Source organism: Rhinolophus sinicus, chromosome 5, assembly GCF_057876585.1.
Source record: "Rhinolophus sinicus isolate RSI-liver-muscle chromosome 5, RSI-T2T, whole genome shotgun sequence".
Lineage (NCBI taxonomy): Eukaryota > Metazoa > Chordata > Mammalia > Chiroptera > Rhinolophidae > Rhinolophus > Rhinolophus sinicus.
This window is the reverse complement of record NC_142505.1, coordinates 43,596,106-43,613,544: the sequence shown is the minus strand read 5'-3', so window position 1 is coordinate 43,613,544 and position 17,439 is coordinate 43,596,106. Positions and strand designations below refer to the sequence as shown.

The following is a 17,439-nucleotide window of genomic DNA, read 5'->3' as shown; positions in this document are numbered from 1 at the left end:
TAGGTTATCTCCACAAACACACTGAGGTTTAGAAGAAAGTAACTTGTCTAAATTCTAACTAGGAAGTCACAAAGCTAATTTGAGCTCAGGTCTATCTGTCTGCAAAGCTGGCTCTTTAACCAGGATGGTAAACTGCTGGGAGAAAAGTCTGCTGCCCACTCTTTCATGAACTTACGCTGCTTGAGGTCCTTTGCCAGTAGGATGGTCCAAGTGCTTGCGTTTCTATAGCTGTGAGCTTCCCCTGGGAGTGGGGACAGAGCAGGAACGTAGCGGGTTGCTCTTCATTCCCAATCCTGGCAACTTCTTTTCTAATTCAAACATTTATTGAGGGAATGCCTTCCAGGTGCCAGGCACCTGTGGGCTGGCATGCCTAAGGATGAGACCATCGGGAAGTATTAGGTTGGTGCAAAAGTAATTGCGGTTTCAAAGGTTAAAAAATTGCAAAAACCGCAATTACTTTTGCACCAACCTGGGGCCTTGGAGCTAGTGAGTAGAACTGAGACAAAGATAGCCTTTGTCTGGTGCTACCACCTTCCTGGTACTCTCTGCTAGGTCGTGTGGGTGCGGCACAAAGTTCAATCAGCTGCAAATCTCGCCCTTAAGGAATGTGCAGTCTGATCATTCAGATACAGCAACCACTCAGTATGCTAGAAGGTGAAATATCGCACAGATAAAGTGCATGTCTCCTAGCTCCTTGCTTTTTCTCTCTTTCTCCAGAAGGGAAGGAATTACATAATACATCTTTCCTGAGGCGGGCAGCTGGCCCTGGCAACCGGCCCTGGCAACTGAGCTAGGCAGATCGGTCTCAGGGCCACGCATTTGTCCTAGGGCTCTGAGTTGCCTTTTCCAGCCCCAGAGAAAGTCCCTGTGCTGGCCGCATTCGGCGCAGCAGTGTGAGGTGGTGGAGTACTGAAGGAATACCGAGACCAGGAAGCAGCTGCGGCGGGCTGCGGCCGAGGCGGGACGATCAGAGGAGACAGGCCTCTGACAGAATGAAGTCTGTGAGCAGGCCTAAGACCCGCGAGCGCAAAGGCAGGCGCAGTGGAGACGCCTCCCGGGGACTCAGAGGGCCGGAGCTGTGTTCGGGTCCGGGTCCGATTCTCGGTGATGGGGGTCATGGGAGGACCGAGGAGAGCCAACAGCACTGTCTGGAGAGGATCGGTGGGAAAAGGCCCTCTGGAGACTACGGGGGATGGGATTTGGTTGTGTGGGTGGGCAAGCCCCGAGAAATTCAGGGCTCTGGGGAGATCAGGCAGTGAGGACTAGGGCCTGAAGGCAAACTGCGCCGGGTCCGCGGGGCGCGGGAACACGCTGGATCGCGGAGGCAGACAACCCCAGAAGAAAGGCCCAGAGCGCGCAGCGAGCCCAGCGCGCGCCAATCACTGAGGAAGGCCTGCCCACCCGCCGCCGCGCCCGTTCTCATTGGTGCTTCTTACGTCCCTGCGGATTGGCTACCTCTGGATCCCATAAGCCGGGTTTGAGTTCTACTTCCGGTGAGGGAGAGGTCGGCCCCTGGGAAAGCTGGAAGTGTGTGCTTGAGCGCGCTTCCCAAAATCGCGGTAGTTCAGGGTACAGTGTTAGGGGCCCGGAGGCCGTGGGGACCCGGGAAAATACGTCGGGCGGGAGGTTGGGGGCAGGATGTAGGACAGTGGGACAGGCAGGGCTTTGGTGTACTGTAGGGGGCGGGGCCTGCGGGGAGTGGAGGAATTAAATAAAACTGGGCGTACCCTAAACAGATTAAGCGGCCAGAATTGGGTGAGCGAGGCCTTGAGGGGCGTTGTCTTTTGGTGGACTTGGTCTTGGAAATTAGAGCTTGTTCTGAGTGGGCGTGGCCATTATGGGGCGGAGCCAAGTGGAAAGGTTATTCCCCTTCCCTTATGCCCGGTAGCATGGGGCATCGTACTCTAGCCGCCGTCCCGGCCCTGTGGGCCTCCATCCCTTGTCCGCGTTCAGAGCTGCGTCTGGACTTAGTTCTGGCTTCTGGACAGTCCTTCCGGTGAGTGACCCTGGCTCCTGACTCCTCAGCACGTTAGGCTTGGGGTGCAAAGGAATGTTAGGGGTGATGGAAGAGACCTCAGGGTGCAAAAGAGGAAACTGAGGCACGGTGGTGCGCCTGTTACCTGCTTTATAAAGTGGATGTAATGAGCCTGTGCAGTGTTGTTATGAGGATCAAATTATATAATTGATGTAAAAAAACGCACTTTTACTTTACAGTTTATAAATCAGTTTTTTATATGGAGCAGTTGTAGGATGACAGGGCTCCAGACGGTGCAGGAAGGGAAACTGAATACTAGAGCTGCCCTGTTCCTGGGGACTCAGGTGGAGGGAGCAAAGCCCTGCACACTGGAGTGGCGTGCTGGCCGACCAGGTATGGACACTGACCCAGACTGAGGAGCGGCTCTACTGCACTGTGTACCGAGGGGAAAAGGGCTTGGTTGGCAAGCCCACACCAGAAGAGCTAAAGGCTGTGCACCAGTACTTCCAGCTGGATGTCAGCCTGGCTCAACTGTATCATCATTGGAGTTCCGTGGACCCCCACTTCCAAGAGGTGGCTCAGAAATTCCAAGGTGAGTACAGGGTCTGGGGCAGGGATTGGGGTTCTTGTAATTTGATTAGGTCACACAGTTTCACCATCTGTAAAATGGGAATTGCCATCTGTAAATTGGGAATTCACCATCTGTAAAATGGGAATCTATCTTACAGGATTTTATGAGGATTAAAAGACTCAATACATGGGGCCGGCCCAGTGGCTTAGGAATTTGGAGCTCTGTGTTCCTAACTCCGAAGGCTGCCGGTTCGATTCCCACATGGGCCAGTGGGCTCTCAGCCACGAGGTTGCCGGTTCAACCCCTCAAGTCCCGCAAGGGATGATGGGCTGCGCCCCCTGCAACTAGAAACTGAGCTGCGCCTCCACAACTAAGACTGAAAGGACAACAACTTGAAGCTGAACAGCACCCTCCACAACTAAGTTTGAAAGGACAACAACTTGACTTAGAAAAAAGTCCTGGAAGTACACATTGTTCCCCAATAAAGTCCTGTTCCCCTCCCCCCCCCAAAAAAGAACAAAAGTTCTCAAAAAACATGAAAATGTATTCACCCATCAGTTAGGGACTGATTTAAACAAATGCACCCATTTAAAAAAAAAAAGAAAGGACAACAACTTGATTTGGAAAAAAAGGCCTGGAAGCACACACTGTTCCCCAATAAAGTCCTGTTCCCCTTCCCCAATAAAATCTTTAAAAACAAAAAAAACCAAAAACAAACAAAAAAAGAATCAATACATGTAAAGTGTTTAGAATAGTGCCTGACACAGAGTAGTTATTATTACTATTATTATTGTCCTGTTGATCACCAGAGAGGAGTGACAAGGCTATTGAGCCAAATCCAGCTGTGTGACCTGGGGCAGGTGACATCATTCATTCTGTAAATATTTACAGAGCATCTGCTGTGTGACTGGGGAAACAGCGGTGAAAAAAATGGACACAAATCCCCACCCTCATAGTGCTTACATTGTGTTCTTTATCTGGGGAATGGAATGATGACCCAGACCTCACAAGATGCTATGAAAAATGAGAGCACTGGTATTGCTTTTCTTTAGCAACGCTGTCCCTCATTCCCCTGGGATTCCCGTGGAGCCTTTGAGCCTAGGATCTGAAGGTGGGAAGAGGCCTCTCCCAAGATCCAGTGCTTCTCCTACCGCCTGCCTTTCTGCTCTCCAGGTGTGCGACTCCTACAGCAAGAGCCCGTTGAGTGTCTTTTCTCCTTCATCTGTTCCTCCAACAACAACATTGCCCGCATCACTGGCATGGTGGAGCGGCTCTGCCAGGCCTTTGGACCTCAGCTCATCCAGCTCGATGACGTCACCTACCATGGCTTCCCCAGCCTGGAGGCCCTGGCTGGTGAGTAGGTGGGTCCCTGCCCCCAGATCCACCAATAGCTTTCAAGGTCTGTTCAGTTTTCTCCTGGTCCCCATTGCCCTTCTCAAAGCTCCCTGCCTTCCCAAAGACTGCCCTCATCCAGAACACCCTGCCTGGTGGTCTAATCAGCCCCAGTCACACCTCATCATCCGTATCTGTCCCTGAAATGACAGTACCTCACTGGTCTGTGATTTTTGCCCCATGGGTTCAATGCCTCACCAGAAAAACATCCATAGGTAGTGTATAATAGTTTGGAGTTAAGAGCACATGTTCTGGAAACAGACCGCCTGCATCTGAATCCCAACCCTGGCACTTCTTGCTATATGACCTTGAGCACATTATTTAGCCTCTCTGTGCTTCAGTTTCTTCATCTGTGGAATGGGATAATAATGGCACCTACCTATCAGAGTTGTCATGAGGGTTAAATAAAGGACTGTACATACTGCACCGAGCACAGTGTTTGGCACATGGGACGTATGCACAATATTCAAGTTGCTCTCTATAGTGAACCCAGCCATCTTGTAGCCAAGAACACACATGTTCTTCACAGCAGCCCTGTGAGACAAGTATTTTACAGAGACAAGTATCTCAGTTGGCACCTGTGAGAACCAAACTAGGGGACGTGCTTGAGGCCTGCGTGGCAAGGAGACAGCCAGCCTAGAGAAAAGAGAATGTTTTTGGTGCTTAGAAACCCAGTCTTGGGTCTCAGCTCCCAGCTTAGTTGTCATAAGACCTCAAAAAACTCATTCATCTCTTCAACCTCTTATTTGTAGGATGAGAATAACAGTTTCTATCCAGAAGGGCTTGAGGGGTGAATAAAGCAATCACGAGGCTGGGTAGTATAATGGGGTTAGAACACAGGTGTTGGTGTCCCAGGCCCAGATTCAAGATCCCATCTCCACTGTGTCCTTTCTTGAGCAAGTTACTTAACTTCCTCTAAGCCCACGTTTCTCCATCTGCAATATGGGAAGAAACAGTACTGTCATCAGGGTCCTTGGGAAAAGCATGACAATGTACCTAATGCACTTTGCCCATGCTTGATACCCAGCACTTGATCAGAGAAGCTGATACTATTATTATGGCTATTATTTTAGGTCATGGGGGTGAACGGCCTTTTGGAAAGGTTAAAGAACTTAATTGTGCAGTTCCTCCAGGGCAGCAAGTCCTTCTCAGTCTCTGCTTCAATGTCTAACATATAGTAGGTGCTCAGAAAACATTTGTAGAGGGTCACAACGCAGGCCTTCACCCTTTCCTTTGCACATGCAAGTGTCCTGGGGTCTCTCAGAGGTGGTAAGATGAGAGAGGGGTGCTTAGAGAAAGCATTCTTATGGGGTGGAGGGCTCACACTAGCCTGAGGACAGGAAGGATTTGAGGATGCCTGACCCCTGCTCCCTTTCCCACCCACCCCACAGGGCCGGAAGTGGAGGCTCAACTCAGGAAGCTGGGCCTGGGGTACCGTGCCCGCTATGTGAGTGCCAGTGCCCGAGCCATCCTGGAAGAACAGGGCGGGCTGCCCTGGCTTCAGCAGCTGCGCAGGGCCTCCTACGAGGAGGCCCACAAGGCCCTCTGCACCCTGCCCGGGGTGGGTGCCAAGGTGAGGCCCGAGGGAGGTAGGAGCTACCCTCACCACCCGTGTTGAGTGGCGGAGTAGGAGATAAGGCAGGTCTGAGAGCTGGGTGCAGCTTGGCTTCTGGAGGCATTGTAGGCAGGAGAGAGGATACAAGCAGGTGGTTTATTAAAGAAAATGCAAAAGGGTGTAAAGGACATTGTTGCCCTTTGAATGCATTTTTAGAAAGGCCATTTGTTCAGGTGCATATATACACTGCCATATGTATGCAGAAATTTCCAGAAGGAATCACAGGAAACTTAATAATGGTTATCTTCAGGAGGACAAATTAGGAAGATGTTTCTACTTTTCATTTTATTCTTCTCTTGAAATTATATGTACTCATAAAACTTTTTGTTTAATTTCAACAGGGTTAGCTGGCAGTAAGACAATTGGGAACTTGGCATTTATTGTTTTCTTCTTTATACTTCTCTGTAGTTTAAAAAATGAATTTTTGTTTAAAGACCTTTTTTTAGCAGGCTCTGAACTTCAGCCTAACATTAAATCTTGCTTTTGCCTCTTCCCAGCCATGTAACTTAGGCCAAATCACTTCATCTTAAGAACCTCAGTTTTCCTCTCTGCAAAATGGACACAGTATCACCTTCTTCCCAGGTTATGATGAGAATCTGGCCCACATCAATATTCATGCAGTAATACTCTCATCACAGCTAGTTTTAAAATTATTAATAGATACCGTATATAGATTGAGACTGTAAAATAACATCAGTGGAGGAGGAAGAGGCTTTGAGATTAGAAGCAGGACGCTGCCTGGATCCTGCCATTCCTTCTCTGTGGCTCACTCTATGTCTGTCAAAGGTGGCCGACTGCATCTGCCTGATGGCTCTAGACAAGCCCCAGGCCGTGCCTGTGGATGTCCACGTCTGGCAGATCGCCCAACGTGACTACAGTTGGTATCCCACCAAGACCCAAGCCAAGGGTCCGAGCCCCCAGGCCAACAAGGAACTGGGTAAGGAGAAAGAGTGGGATGCCAGGGCTGGCAGTGGGCTGGGGTGGTAGAAACTTCTCCCACCTCTCCCTGAAACCCTACTCCTGTGGATGGGGAGCAGGAGGAGCCCGTTAATTTTGAGCCTCATCACTTCTGATGTAGGAAACTTCTTCCGGAGCCTGTGGGGACCTTATGCTGGCTGGGCCCAAGCAGTGAGTGTACCTAGGCTTCCCTTCCTTTTCCCCCAGCCTTGACCCAGTGGACTCTTCCACCAACACCACCCTAGGTGACCCTAAAAGATTCTCCACCCTTCCTCCCCAGCCCTGACTCCAGTGACCGCGCGGTGGCCCAGCTCTGCTCCCCAGGAACTCTTCTATCTCCCCACACTACCAGCAGCCGCACCAGCCCTGGCCCCAGTGTATCCTCTCCCCACACAGACCTCTTCCCCTACCCCAGGTGCTGTTCAGTGCTGACCTGCGCCATCCCCGCCAAGCTCAAGAGCCCCCAGCAAAGCACAGAAAGCCATCCACAGGACCCGAAGGCTAGGTGGGGGGCACTGGACAAAGGTTTCCTAACACCTTCCTGCTCCATTCCCCACTGCTCTCTCCCATCCAGCCTCATGTTGGGAAGGGGGCTCCCTGCAACTACCTCAGGAGTCAAGCACCCTCGAATCAAGCAATTTGCACAACAGTGTGGGGTAGGGGTTTCCTGGGGAGACAGAGCTACCTATGGTTTTATCCTTTTCCCTTTATTACAAGAAGGAACAATAAAATAGAAACATTTGTATGGAAAATGCAGTGGAAGAGTGGTAAGGAAAGGGGTAGGGAGGGCATGGGGCAGGAGAACTCCCCAGTTCTGGGAGGGAAGGGGAGCAGGCTACTCCCCAACCCTCTCCCACAGGGGATCCTAACCCTGGATCCAGGGTCCTAGAGCTGGTGGGGCAGTGTGGGGGACAGTTCCGGGCCCGGCTCCACGCAGCAGTCTCGACAGCAGTAGCCAGCCACTGGCCCTACATGGGAAGAGAGAACAGAGTTGGCCGTGGGAGCAGACCATCCACTCCAGCCTGGGTGCCTCTTCGTGGACCACCCATGCCCTTCCACGGAGCCCTGGTCCTCACCCCCAGCTGCTGGTGTCAGCAGCTCCCCGTGGCTTGCCGCCTGTCCCTGCCCCTCCTGGCTGGTGCCCAGCTGTAGCTTCCTCATGTGCCGCACCACAGCCGTGGCATTGAAGGCTTGCTGTGGGGAAAAGGGGGAGAAGGGACTTTGGAGAGAGTGGGAGATCACAGGACAGGCTCTCACAGTGAGATTCTTGCCGTGGTTCTGTTATTTTTAGGTGTTATTGATTGATCCTCCCACATCCCCCAAAACATCTGCAAGACTTTGTTAAATTATATTCAACCATATTATATATTTACATACACATACATATACGTATATATAAACAACTTTGTATATATAATTCATATTCTCCTAATAGCAAACAATATAGCATTATGTGTCAGGCATCGTTCTAAGCACTTTACAGTAATTTAACCTTCACATAAGTCTTTGAGGTGGGCACTAGTAGTGTGACCATTGTCAAAGGAGGAAACTGAGGCTTAACCCCAGGAGTAGTTAAGTCACTTGCCCAGGTGTATGTGTCATTCTGTATTCAGCATATCCACCAAGATGTCCCACACACCCCTCAAATTCACCATGTTCAAAACCAAAATCATGCCCCCAAGACAAGTTTCTGTCCCTGGGACCCCCATCTCAGTGACGGCACCACCGTCCACCCTGTCCCCAACCAAAATCTTAGGCCAGCCCTTGACATCTCTCTCCCCCATCATCCCTTCTACCATCACTTCTTGTCAAATCCGCCTCCTACACGATTCCTAGACCAACGATGCTTCTCTGTTGCTGTTGCCACTGCTCTGATCCAAGCCCTCACTGCCTTCTGTGAGCGTCTCTGCCACAGCCTCCTAAGGGATCTCCCAGCCTTTACTCCACGCCTCTCTCCAAAGGGCACATTCCTGCTGAAAATCATTCTGGGGTTCTTCAGTATCCCCAGGATCAAGTCAGGGCCCCACGGTGGCACTCAAAACCCCGATTGGCCTGGCCCCTACCTGCGTCTCCTCCCACAACCCCTCCAGTCTGGCATTGGCACTTCCCTGAATGCACACACTCTTTCTTGCCCCTGGCCCTTTGTACATTGGTTCCCTCTGCCTCACATTATTCTGCTGTGCCTGGTTAATTCCTCCTCAACTGTCAGGTCTGCCAGGCCATCACCACCTTTATGCTCCTTCCAGGATGTGTAGGGTGGATTACATGCCTCACGAAGAATCATACACTGTTCTCCCTCTAGACCTGGAGGTCAGGGACCCTCACCGGACTACGGTGAGTGTCAGGGAACATTGAATGAATGCAGGAGGTTCTTTAATATGCACCCTGAGCAGTTACTGTGTGCCCAGTGGTGCTAGGTGCTCTGCAAGCTGAGGCCTGTGGGGTTGGGGAGGAGTCCTGGGGGCTGGGACCCAGGACCAGGGCTGTAGGCTCACCTTCCACTTGCTCTTGGCAAAGTTCTTCTTGATCTGCTCGCTCACCGACTGGTGAATATTCTTATCTAGAGCTGTATCTCCTGCAATCCTAGGGTGGGGGTGTGTGGAGGGTTATCCGTGAAGGCAGAGGCCAGCCTGGGAGGCCCAGACCCCAGCCCCGTCTGCAGCTCGTGGGAGCTCTCACCACGGATGCTGCAAGGCCTGCTCACAGGTGAACCTCTTCTCTGGATCCTTCTCCATCAAGTGCTGGATGAAGTCTTTGGCTAAACCCCCCAAGACAAAAGCAAAGACAGAGACAGCGTGGCAGTGCCTGTGGACACCCCTAATACAGAAACCGCCCCCTCAGGTCTGACAAGAGGCCAGATCTATCCATCACTGCCCCGCCCACCTGTTCTCCTTCTCTAAGCCCTCCCCCAACCCCAGCCTCCCAGCTCTCTCCTTTGCCCTTAAGAAAAACTTGTTCTTAGAGAAGACTCTACCAGTGTATTCACACTGATACGTGAATGATTGAGGTTTGCACAGGTATGCCTCCTAATAGAAGGCACAAAAAGACAGATGAAAACTTCTACTTGGTGTTTTAGGCATTAGGAAGTCAGTGGGGGAGGTAGTTTCAAAAATACTGTTTGAAGACTGATTGAACGAATGAATGCCTTCAGGTTTCTCAGACCAGGGCCAGCAGAGAGCAGCACCTGGGGTGGGTGTCTGGTCTCAGAGTCAGCTCTTAGTCTGGGGCAGGGGAAATGACTGAAGGAAGGCAGTGAGGTGGCTCCCAAAGCAGACGAGGAAGGCACCGGAGGCAGGACACAGGGGAAGAAGGCAAAGCCCCAAATACCAGAGTCAGAGATGTCGTCCCAGTAAGGAGAGTCAAACTCGTACTCGGCCTTCAAAATCTGTTCAAAGAGTTTGGCATCATTCTCGTCATAGAAGGGGGGATAACCGCAGAGCCTAGGCAGGGAGAAACTCATCCTCATTTCCATTTTCAGTGCACCCGTTGGCTTCAGGATGGAGCTTTGGGGCAGGACCCACATGAAAGAGCTCCCCCTTTTACAAGTGGGGGGCGGAATCTACCCCTCTCTGCCTTATTGACTCCTGTCCAGTTTCACTGACCCTCTTTCTGTTCCTTAACACACCACCATTTTGCCTTCCTCAGGGCCTTGGCATGTGCTGTTCCCTCTGCCTAAACCATTTTCCCTCCACACCTCCAATCACTTCATTCGGGATGCCACTCAAATGTCACCTCCTCAGAAAGGCCTTCCGTGGCCACTTTATCTAACATGGCATCTACCCCCATCTCCCTACCCTGCTTGATTTTTCTTCAGAGCAGTTTTTACCACCTGACATTATTTTATAGATTTAGTTCCTTGTTGTTTACTTGTTTATTTACTTGTCTGTCTCTCCTACTAGAGTGTCTGCTCCCTGAGGGCTCCATGTTTTGTTCTCTGTCTGCTAAACCCCCCGTGATTGGCACAATGCCTAAAACATAGTATCTATTGAATGAAGTAACATTAGTCATTAAATAGTAGATAAAAATGTGGATGGCAGGAAGGAAGAAATAGCAGAGGGGAGGAAGAAAGCAAAGGAGTGGAGAGGAGAACTCTGGAGCCACACACCCCAACAACCAAGCCCCCACTCACAAGATGTAGGCGATGACCCCAATGGACCAGCAATCCACTGCTTTGCTGTAGGGCTTCTGGGCCAGGACCTCAGGGGCTATGGCGGGAAGAGGACATGGGGGTCACAAATCTCTGCCTTGCAGCTCCTGGTTCCTCCCCTGCCCGTGGCCCCAGCCCGAGGCCCTCCGCACCCACGTATCCTGGGGTCCCGCAGGCCGTGGAGAGGACACTGCCGGGGTCCTCCATCTTGGAAAGGCCAAAGTCAGAGATCATGATCTTGGAGTCCTCATCCAGGCTGTAGTACAGCAGATTCTCTGGCTTGGAGGGCGGGAGGGAGGGCAATGGGCAGTTAGAGACAGCCAGAGCCTGGCAGAACCCTCTGTCTCCCCAAGCACCCTGAGCAGCCACTGTGGCTTCATGGCTGCCATCTTGGCTGGAGGCACAAGAAACTCAAGGAGTTTAAAAGTTCCAGAAAGGACAAGGGACTCAGGGACGTGGAAGGGAGTTTTCTGTAAGCCTCAGGTATTTATTGTGAAGCCCTAAAGAAATGATTTTTGAGCACCTACTGTGTGCCAGATCTTGGACTAGTGCTTGATTTCACTTCATCCCTGCCAGGCCAGTCTGAATAATCCCACCTTACAGATGAGGAAACTGAGAGGCAACGTGACTTACCTGACAACCTACAGTTAGGGAATAACAAGGCCAGGATTCTAACCCAGATATGTGTCACCCCAGATCTGGTCTTCTAGACCAGAATGAGACGTACTACAAAAGGTCAACCCCATTATAATCTCTGAGAAGTACAATTTCAGGGGTTTCTGGCTTTCTTCATTATATTTTGCTCTCCCACCCAAGTTTTCTACAAAGAGCAAGTGGGACTTTTATTGTCAGAAAAGACACAAGATGCTATTTGGATAAAATGACAGTAGAGTTCACCTTTGTGTCCATTTGGGTGTCTGAACTGAAATGGGAGGAGGCAGGGTAGGGTTTACAAGGGCCACTGTGCAGCGAGGCTCAGGGGTGAGAGTTCCCCCAGGTCCCACAGTGAGGAGCGTGCAGAGCACACCCCCTCCCCCGGTGCCTCAGCTGATCCTCACACCCCACCTTGAGGTCCCGGTGGACGATGCCCATGTCGTGCAGGTACTTGACAGCATCCAGCACCTGGAAGATGAGGCGGCTGGCATCCCGCTCTGTGTAGAAGCCTTTTTCCACAATGCGGTCAAACAGTTCCCCTCCCGACACCCTGCAGCAGGGAACAGGACAGTCTGGCCACGAGAGTGGGGGATACAGGGATGCTCGGGAGGGGGCAGCAGGGAGAGATGTGAGGAAGGGGTACAGGTGGGGCCACTCACAGCTGCATGATGAGGTAGAGGTGGCCCCCACTCTCATAGATGTCATCCAGGGCAACAATATTGGGGTGCTTGATCCTGAAAGGAGAAATGAGGTGGTTCAGAGCTGAGGACAGCTCAGCCACCTTCCCTCATTGAAGGACCAACACCTGAAAACCTGGCTAGGACAAACCAAGGCTCTGGGTACCAAAGGGAAAAGCTGATTTACCATGATTGGAAGGCAGGAGAGCACAGAGGTGAAAACCAGGTTCTGGCATCTGACAGACCTGATTCAAACCTGCCTCTATCACATTCGATTTGGGGGCGTCTTACCACCTCAGTGCTGATAATATATGATTGCAAATGTTTTCCTGTTTATAAGTTTGTCAGCCTCCAAGAGACCAGGGGCTTTAATCCTGCTCACCACTTTTCCTCCAGCGCCAGGTGCAGAGTAGGTGCTCACAAATGTGGCACCTCTCTGAGCCTCAATTTCTTCATCTATAATATGAAGCCAATGATGGTACTTCTTTCAAAGAGTTGGGATGAGGTTCACATGAGATAACGCAGGTAAGTAAGATGCTCGGCACAGTGCCTGACATATAGTAAATGCTCGAAAAATGAACCAGTGATGGTGATTGAGCTTGATGGAAGCTGGCTCTGCCACAGACTTGCTGTGTGACCTTGGGCAAGTCCCTTGCCTTCTCTGGGCCTCAGTTCCCCCAGCCCTACCACCAGTAGTGAAAATGATCATTTTGTCCTTGCCCAGGGTGGTTGGAAAACTCAGGGAAGAGAGTGGAAGTGAAGATACTCTATAAACTTTCCAGTGAGGGCAGCAAGCGTCATATCAGCGTAAGCAATTCCTAGACCAGGTGGTGTTGATTTAGTCAGAGGTTAGCATACACACATTTTTAAACTTGCTGAGTGGCTTATGCGGGGAGAACTTGAGGTAGGTCTAGCAATAACACCAGTTGAGACACGTGGGTTCAAGCCATGTTCAAGGATTGACCTTTAGACCTGACTTAACAGATTAAACTACTGTAAATAAGCAGTGACATCTCAATCACATCTGTCATGTTAGCTATTGTGCCAGGCACTTGAAGCAAAGGGCCGCTAATGCTCTCCACCACCTTGACAAGTGGAGATTATTACCCCATTTTATAAATAAGCAATTTCAGGCTCCGAGGAGTTAACCGATTTGCCCACAGCAGAGGTTGGAGGAGGATGGGAAGGGCCAGGGTAGGGTCAGTCTGGGCAGGGTCAGGTGAGGGCCCACGCACTTGTGCAGCACAGCGATCTCATTCTCCATGCTGCCCTCCTTGCCCTCCAGAGCCTTCTTGGCAATGCATTTGATGGCCACCAGCTTCTGAGTCCTTTTATCTTCTGCCAGGATGACCTCTGAGAAGGCTCCCCTGCAGGGAGAGGGGATTCATGAGGCAAGGAACTAGAAGCCCTGCTTCCCTCCAGCCTCTTCTCCATCCCCTATGGCTTGTGTGACCACCGCTGGACCAAGGAGGTGGCATTGGCCTCCCCCCCATCACCTATCTACCCTCTGGTGCCAATCAGAGTAGTCTATGCCCTGGCCACAGTAACTGGGTCACGTGATGCAAGCCAGGGTATTGGCGCTTTGAGAATGAGGTGCCAGGGAGGTAGACTGTAAGCCTGGGGCTACTGGTAATCTTTGCCACCACCTGGGGAAAGCCTGTTTGAGAATGAAGCCGGCGCAAAGGAAACCAGAGCTGAGAAATGGTCAAGGACGATTTCCTGCAAACATCATGTGAGCCCCTGAATCCAGCTATGCCTGAAGTTGACACCCTGGGCTTTTTGATTATGTGCATTATTGATTCCTTTTTCTGCTAAAGCCAATTTGAGTCACGGCTAATTTAACACCCTTTAGAACTTTGAAGACCATCTGCATAACCTGGGAACTTTTTAGAAATGTAGAATCTCAGGCCCCACCCCAGACCTACTAAATCCGTTTTAACAAGAAACTTCATTTGAGAAGCTGTGCTTTAGAACAGGCTCTTGGAAAGAAACAAGCAAACTCACTTGCACTGAAGTTCACTAAGGAGGGTTTACTAAAGTTTTCTTTCTACAGCTTTTTGCTTTCCCTGGGATAATAAGTCATAAGTCAAAGAAAAGCACCTCCCATGGTGAAATCTCAATCATCAGACTCACTAGCGACTGGCAGACTCATTGCTGGTTTCCAGTCTTGTCCCTCTCCAGCTTACCCTCCATACTGTGGCCAGAGCAACCATCCTGAATTGCAAACCTGTCAAAAAGTCTCAAATGTTTTTCTATGGCCTGTTGGATAAAGTCAAGCCTCCATAGCTTGGCTTCCAAGGCCTGTTCCCCTCTCTTCTCCAGCCTCTTCCCCATTTTCCCCGGCCTCGGATGATAAGCCTCACCAGGCCCTTTACCCCTTTCCACACAAAACGTGCCTCAGAACCTTTGCTTATGCTATTCCTTCTGCCTGGAATGCCTTCCCAGTCTGACAAGTGCACTCTCACCCATCCTTCAGTTCCCAGCTCTAATACCCGCTTCTCCAGAAAGATTTCTCCCAGGCAGAAGCCACTGCTCTCTCTGGGCTCTACAGCGTCCTCATTCCCTTCTTTAACTGGAGCCCAGCACATACTGTGTTGTCATTTTCCCTGGGTCTGTCGCCCTCACATGTCTGGGATCAATTTGAGGGCAGAAACCAGGTTTGAGTTATTTCTGGACTCCCAGCACTGAGAACAGAGCCATGCCCAGCTGCAGTTCCCAGACCCAGGCCAGAACTCCCAGCTCTTGGCAGCAAGTTGGATAAACTGGCTCCTTCATTCTCCCCTAATTCCTTCTCTTCATAAGAACCCAGAGCTGTGGCAAGGGCAGCCCCTGTTCCACCCACTGTCGGCCAGAAGTGCAAAGCCAGGGCCATCGCAAGGCCTCCACAGAGCTTGGACAGTCGGAAACAGGAAGTAGTGATCAACTGACCAGAGGAAGCACCACCCTGGATTCAGCCTCCCCAGCCAGCCAAGCCCAAGGGGGAGGATCTTCCCAACCCCAACCTTCAACTCAGGATAGCACCCCCTTCTCTCCTGCCCTGAGACTCACGTTCCCAGAACTTCACGGAAGTCATAAATGTTCCTAATGTCCTCCACCTGCTTCCAGCTGGGGCCTTCCACTGCCCCCGGCATGGCCCACGGCCCCCTGGCCACAGCCAGGGCTCCTGGAAAAGGGAATGGAGGGAAAAGACTCAGTTGGGCCCAGATTTGTATGTGGGAACTTCATGGGGGCCCCATTCCGTCATTCGGCCTGCATTTATTCATTCTTGGATTCATTTATTCAACAAAATCATTCAACAAACAGTCATTCACCAGTCATTTGTTCATTCTGCAAATCTTTATTCCTAGAGGAAAATCCTTCATGGTGGCAGCAAAATCCTTCATTCAGCAAAGTCATTCATTTATTCATTGCACCTTTCAGTTTCTCCCTCTCCAAATCCAAACACTGCAGGGGACCCTGGCCTCCTGGAGGACAGTAGAGAAGACCTCAGAGCAGCTTGTAGAAACACACAGCCCCGGAGGATCCCTCTTTCCGCAGAACCAGCCATGTCCCAGCCCCACCCTGGGAATTGCTGGGGTGATTCTTCTTCCTCCTCCTTCTGCTCCCCTACCAGCCTCTCCGAAATCAGGTTTCCGGCAGCTTGCGCTTCCAGCAATATCTCAGCCACGTTTTTAAATAGCTCCTTCTGCACTGTTACCAGGGTAACAGCAGCCACAGCTGGAACTCAACAGGCCTCCTATTACCCCCTCCCTCCTAACTCCCTATCTGAGTCCCAAGCAGCCTGAGAAATGGTCCCACCCAGCTTGCCCCTCCTGACTTCTGACTTCACCCTCCTGACTTCATCTGACCCTGATCCAGCTACACCTTACTCTGCTGAGACCTCTGTCAGCAGGAGAGGGTGAGAGTTCTCTCCATTTATCAGATAGGGAATGGGGAGACTGAGGTTGGCGATGGGGAGGGGATGGGTCCAAAGTTTCCCAAATGACACCTCGATGGGGCATCAGCTAAGCTTGCCAAGGGCAAAGGCATTAGAGGGGATACCCCTCAGCTGGTCCTTCTAATATGCAGCCAGACGGGCCCATTCAGAGAACACAGCCTCTCGACCCTATCCCAGGCCCAAGGAGGGTGAGGCTGAAACAGAACCCCCAGCATGCTGTGTGACCTCAGGGAAGGCACTTTCCTTCTCTGTTTCCTCTGCTGGAGAATGAGGGGAAGGTGCCCTGACTAGAGTCCCTGGTCTGAGATCCCACTCCTTGGATGGGACCTCCTTCCCAGGGGGGCCTGGCCACCCATCCCAGGCATGGAAACTTCAGGAAAGAAACTTGATGGTAAGCTCTAGAGGCAGTTTTAAAATCCACCTGGAGGCCTGGCACATACAGCCCTCACAGTTCCACACATACACATGCACCCATACACACCACACCAAGCCTCACCCACACCACACCTCTGAACCCAAACACCTGTCCCAGATCCAGCACAGTCCATCCCCAGATACCCTGACACCTGATAACATACGTACACCCAGACATGTCCAAACGTACACTCCCAGACATCCTCGCACCCAAACCTCCCTCCCACGAATCCCTCTCCCCCTGAAACACATCTGTATATACGTAGACAAGATGACATCCAGACACACACGCACGCTCGCACGCACACACTTCACCTGTATACCAGCCATCTGGGATTCACTCATACTTCTCACCCTCCAGCTCCTATACATCCTATAAGCTCCTATACTCCAAAACAAACCCCAACAACTTCTACGCCTAACTTCAAACATCCTCAGTACACAATTGTATATTCCCGCAACTCGCAGTACATTTTGAACCAGATAACAGCATGCACAACACCTGGCCACATCTGCAACAAAAACACTCATTCCCAGACATCGCCCGCCCATAAGGATGCAATTACACGTCAACATACGGCAACTCTGTATCTGACCCACATGCCTAAGGCTAAGACATTAGTACACCCCAACACGGCCCCCACACACCTCCAAATGCCCCGTCCTTCCACATTCAGGCCCAGCCCCGTGCGCGCGCGCGCGGGCACACACACACCCCTCCCCACCTTCCTCTATTAGCCACTCAGTTCCCCACCTGCCCAACTGGCACCTGTTAGGCTTGCGGCAGAGGTCGGGGGTGGGAAAGGCCCAACCCTGCCCATCCAGAGTCCAGACCGCCCGGGCACCCCCTCATATGGGAGGGTATCCAGCGGCTGGGGGGTTCGGCCACCCCTCCTTAACACCCAAGGGCGCAGGCGGGGCGGCCCCCGGGCTGTACCTGCGGCTGCCCCGCCGCGGGGCTGGCTGGGAGGCCCGAGGTGGCAGGCGATGAGCTCCCGCCACGGTCCGCCGCCGCTGTGCTCCTGGCCCGCCCGCCTGTTCTCTCGCTGGGGCTCGGCTTGAGCTCAGCTGGCTCCCTCCGCCCGCCTGCGGCTCTGATG

At 51.7% G+C, this 17,439-nt stretch overlaps 2 protein-coding genes across 7 annotated transcripts; one reads left to right on the top strand and one right to left on the bottom strand.

The window, feature by feature from the left end:
* Positions 1-569: 569 nt before the first annotated feature.
* Positions 570-7,262, top strand: OGG1 (8-oxoguanine DNA glycosylase). 3 transcript variants are annotated; one of them, XM_019748302.3, is made up of 7 exons: positions 570-1,996; positions 2,320-2,567; positions 3,720-3,899; positions 5,330-5,511; positions 6,340-6,490; positions 6,632-6,681; positions 6,926-7,262. In XM_019748302.3, the coding sequence occupies exons 1-7, from the start codon at positions 1,878-1,880 to the stop codon at positions 7,013-7,015; spliced, it is 1,020 nt and encodes a 339-aa protein (XP_019603861.3). In that variant the 5' UTR covers positions 570-1,877; the 3' UTR covers positions 7,016-7,262. The 3 variants fall into 3 exon arrangements, with proteins under 3 accessions (XP_019603861.3, XP_074169126.2, XP_019603862.1); XM_074313025.2 differs by having other exon boundaries at positions 583-1,996; positions 6,791-6,928; XM_019748303.3 differs by lacking the exon at positions 6,632-6,681 and having other exon boundaries at positions 585-1,996.
* CAMK1 (calcium/calmodulin dependent protein kinase I) lies at positions 7,197-17,435 on the bottom strand. 4 transcript variants are annotated; one of them, XM_019748301.3, is made up of 12 exons: positions 17,277-17,435; positions 15,037-15,151; positions 13,224-13,355; positions 11,971-12,045; positions 11,723-11,861; positions 10,810-10,936; positions 10,640-10,715; positions 9,838-9,950; positions 9,190-9,268; positions 9,006-9,093; positions 7,587-7,704; positions 7,197-7,478 (listed from the first exon to the last, which is right to left on the bottom strand). In XM_019748301.3, exons 2-12 carry the CDS (start codon positions 15,117-15,119, stop codon positions 7,396-7,398), a joined length of 1,113 nt encoding a protein of 370 aa, XP_019603860.1. In that variant the 5' UTR covers positions 15,120-15,151; positions 17,277-17,435; the 3' UTR covers positions 7,197-7,395. The 4 variants fall into 4 exon arrangements, with proteins under 4 accessions (XP_019603860.1, XP_019603857.2, XP_019603859.1 ...); XM_019748298.3 differs by having other exon boundaries at positions 17,109-17,401; XM_019748300.3 differs by lacking the exon at positions 7,587-7,704.
* Between the last annotated feature and the right edge of the window lie 4 nt (positions 17,436-17,439).

Excerpts from the sequence above, each read along its gene's own strand:
- OGG1 (XM_019748302.3), top strand. The coding sequence starts at position 1,878 with ATGCCCGGTAGCATGGGGCATCGTACTCTAGCCGCCGTCCCGGCCCTG. Across the intron at positions 1,997-2,319 it reads GCTTCTGGACAGTCCTTCCG|GTGGAGGGAGCAAAGCCCTG; the intron begins GTGAGTGACCCT and ends CTGGGGACTCAG. Across the intron at positions 3,900-5,329 it reads CAGCCTGGAGGCCCTGGCTG|GGCCGGAAGTGGAGGCTCAA; the intron begins GTGAGTAGGTGG and ends CCCACCCCACAG.
- CAMK1 (XM_019748297.3), bottom strand. The coding sequence starts at position 17,160 with ATGGGCAGGGTTGGGCCTTTCCCACCCCCGACCTCTGCCGCAAGCCTA. Across the intron at positions 13,356-15,036 it reads TTCCGTGAAGTTCTGGGAAC|GGGAGCCTTCTCAGAGGTCA; the intron begins GTGAGTCTCAGG and ends CTCTCCCTGCAG. Across the intron at positions 11,862-11,970 it reads CTCTACCTCATCATGCAGCT|GGTGTCGGGAGGGGAACTGT; the intron begins GTGAGTGGCCCC and ends TCCCTGCTGCAG.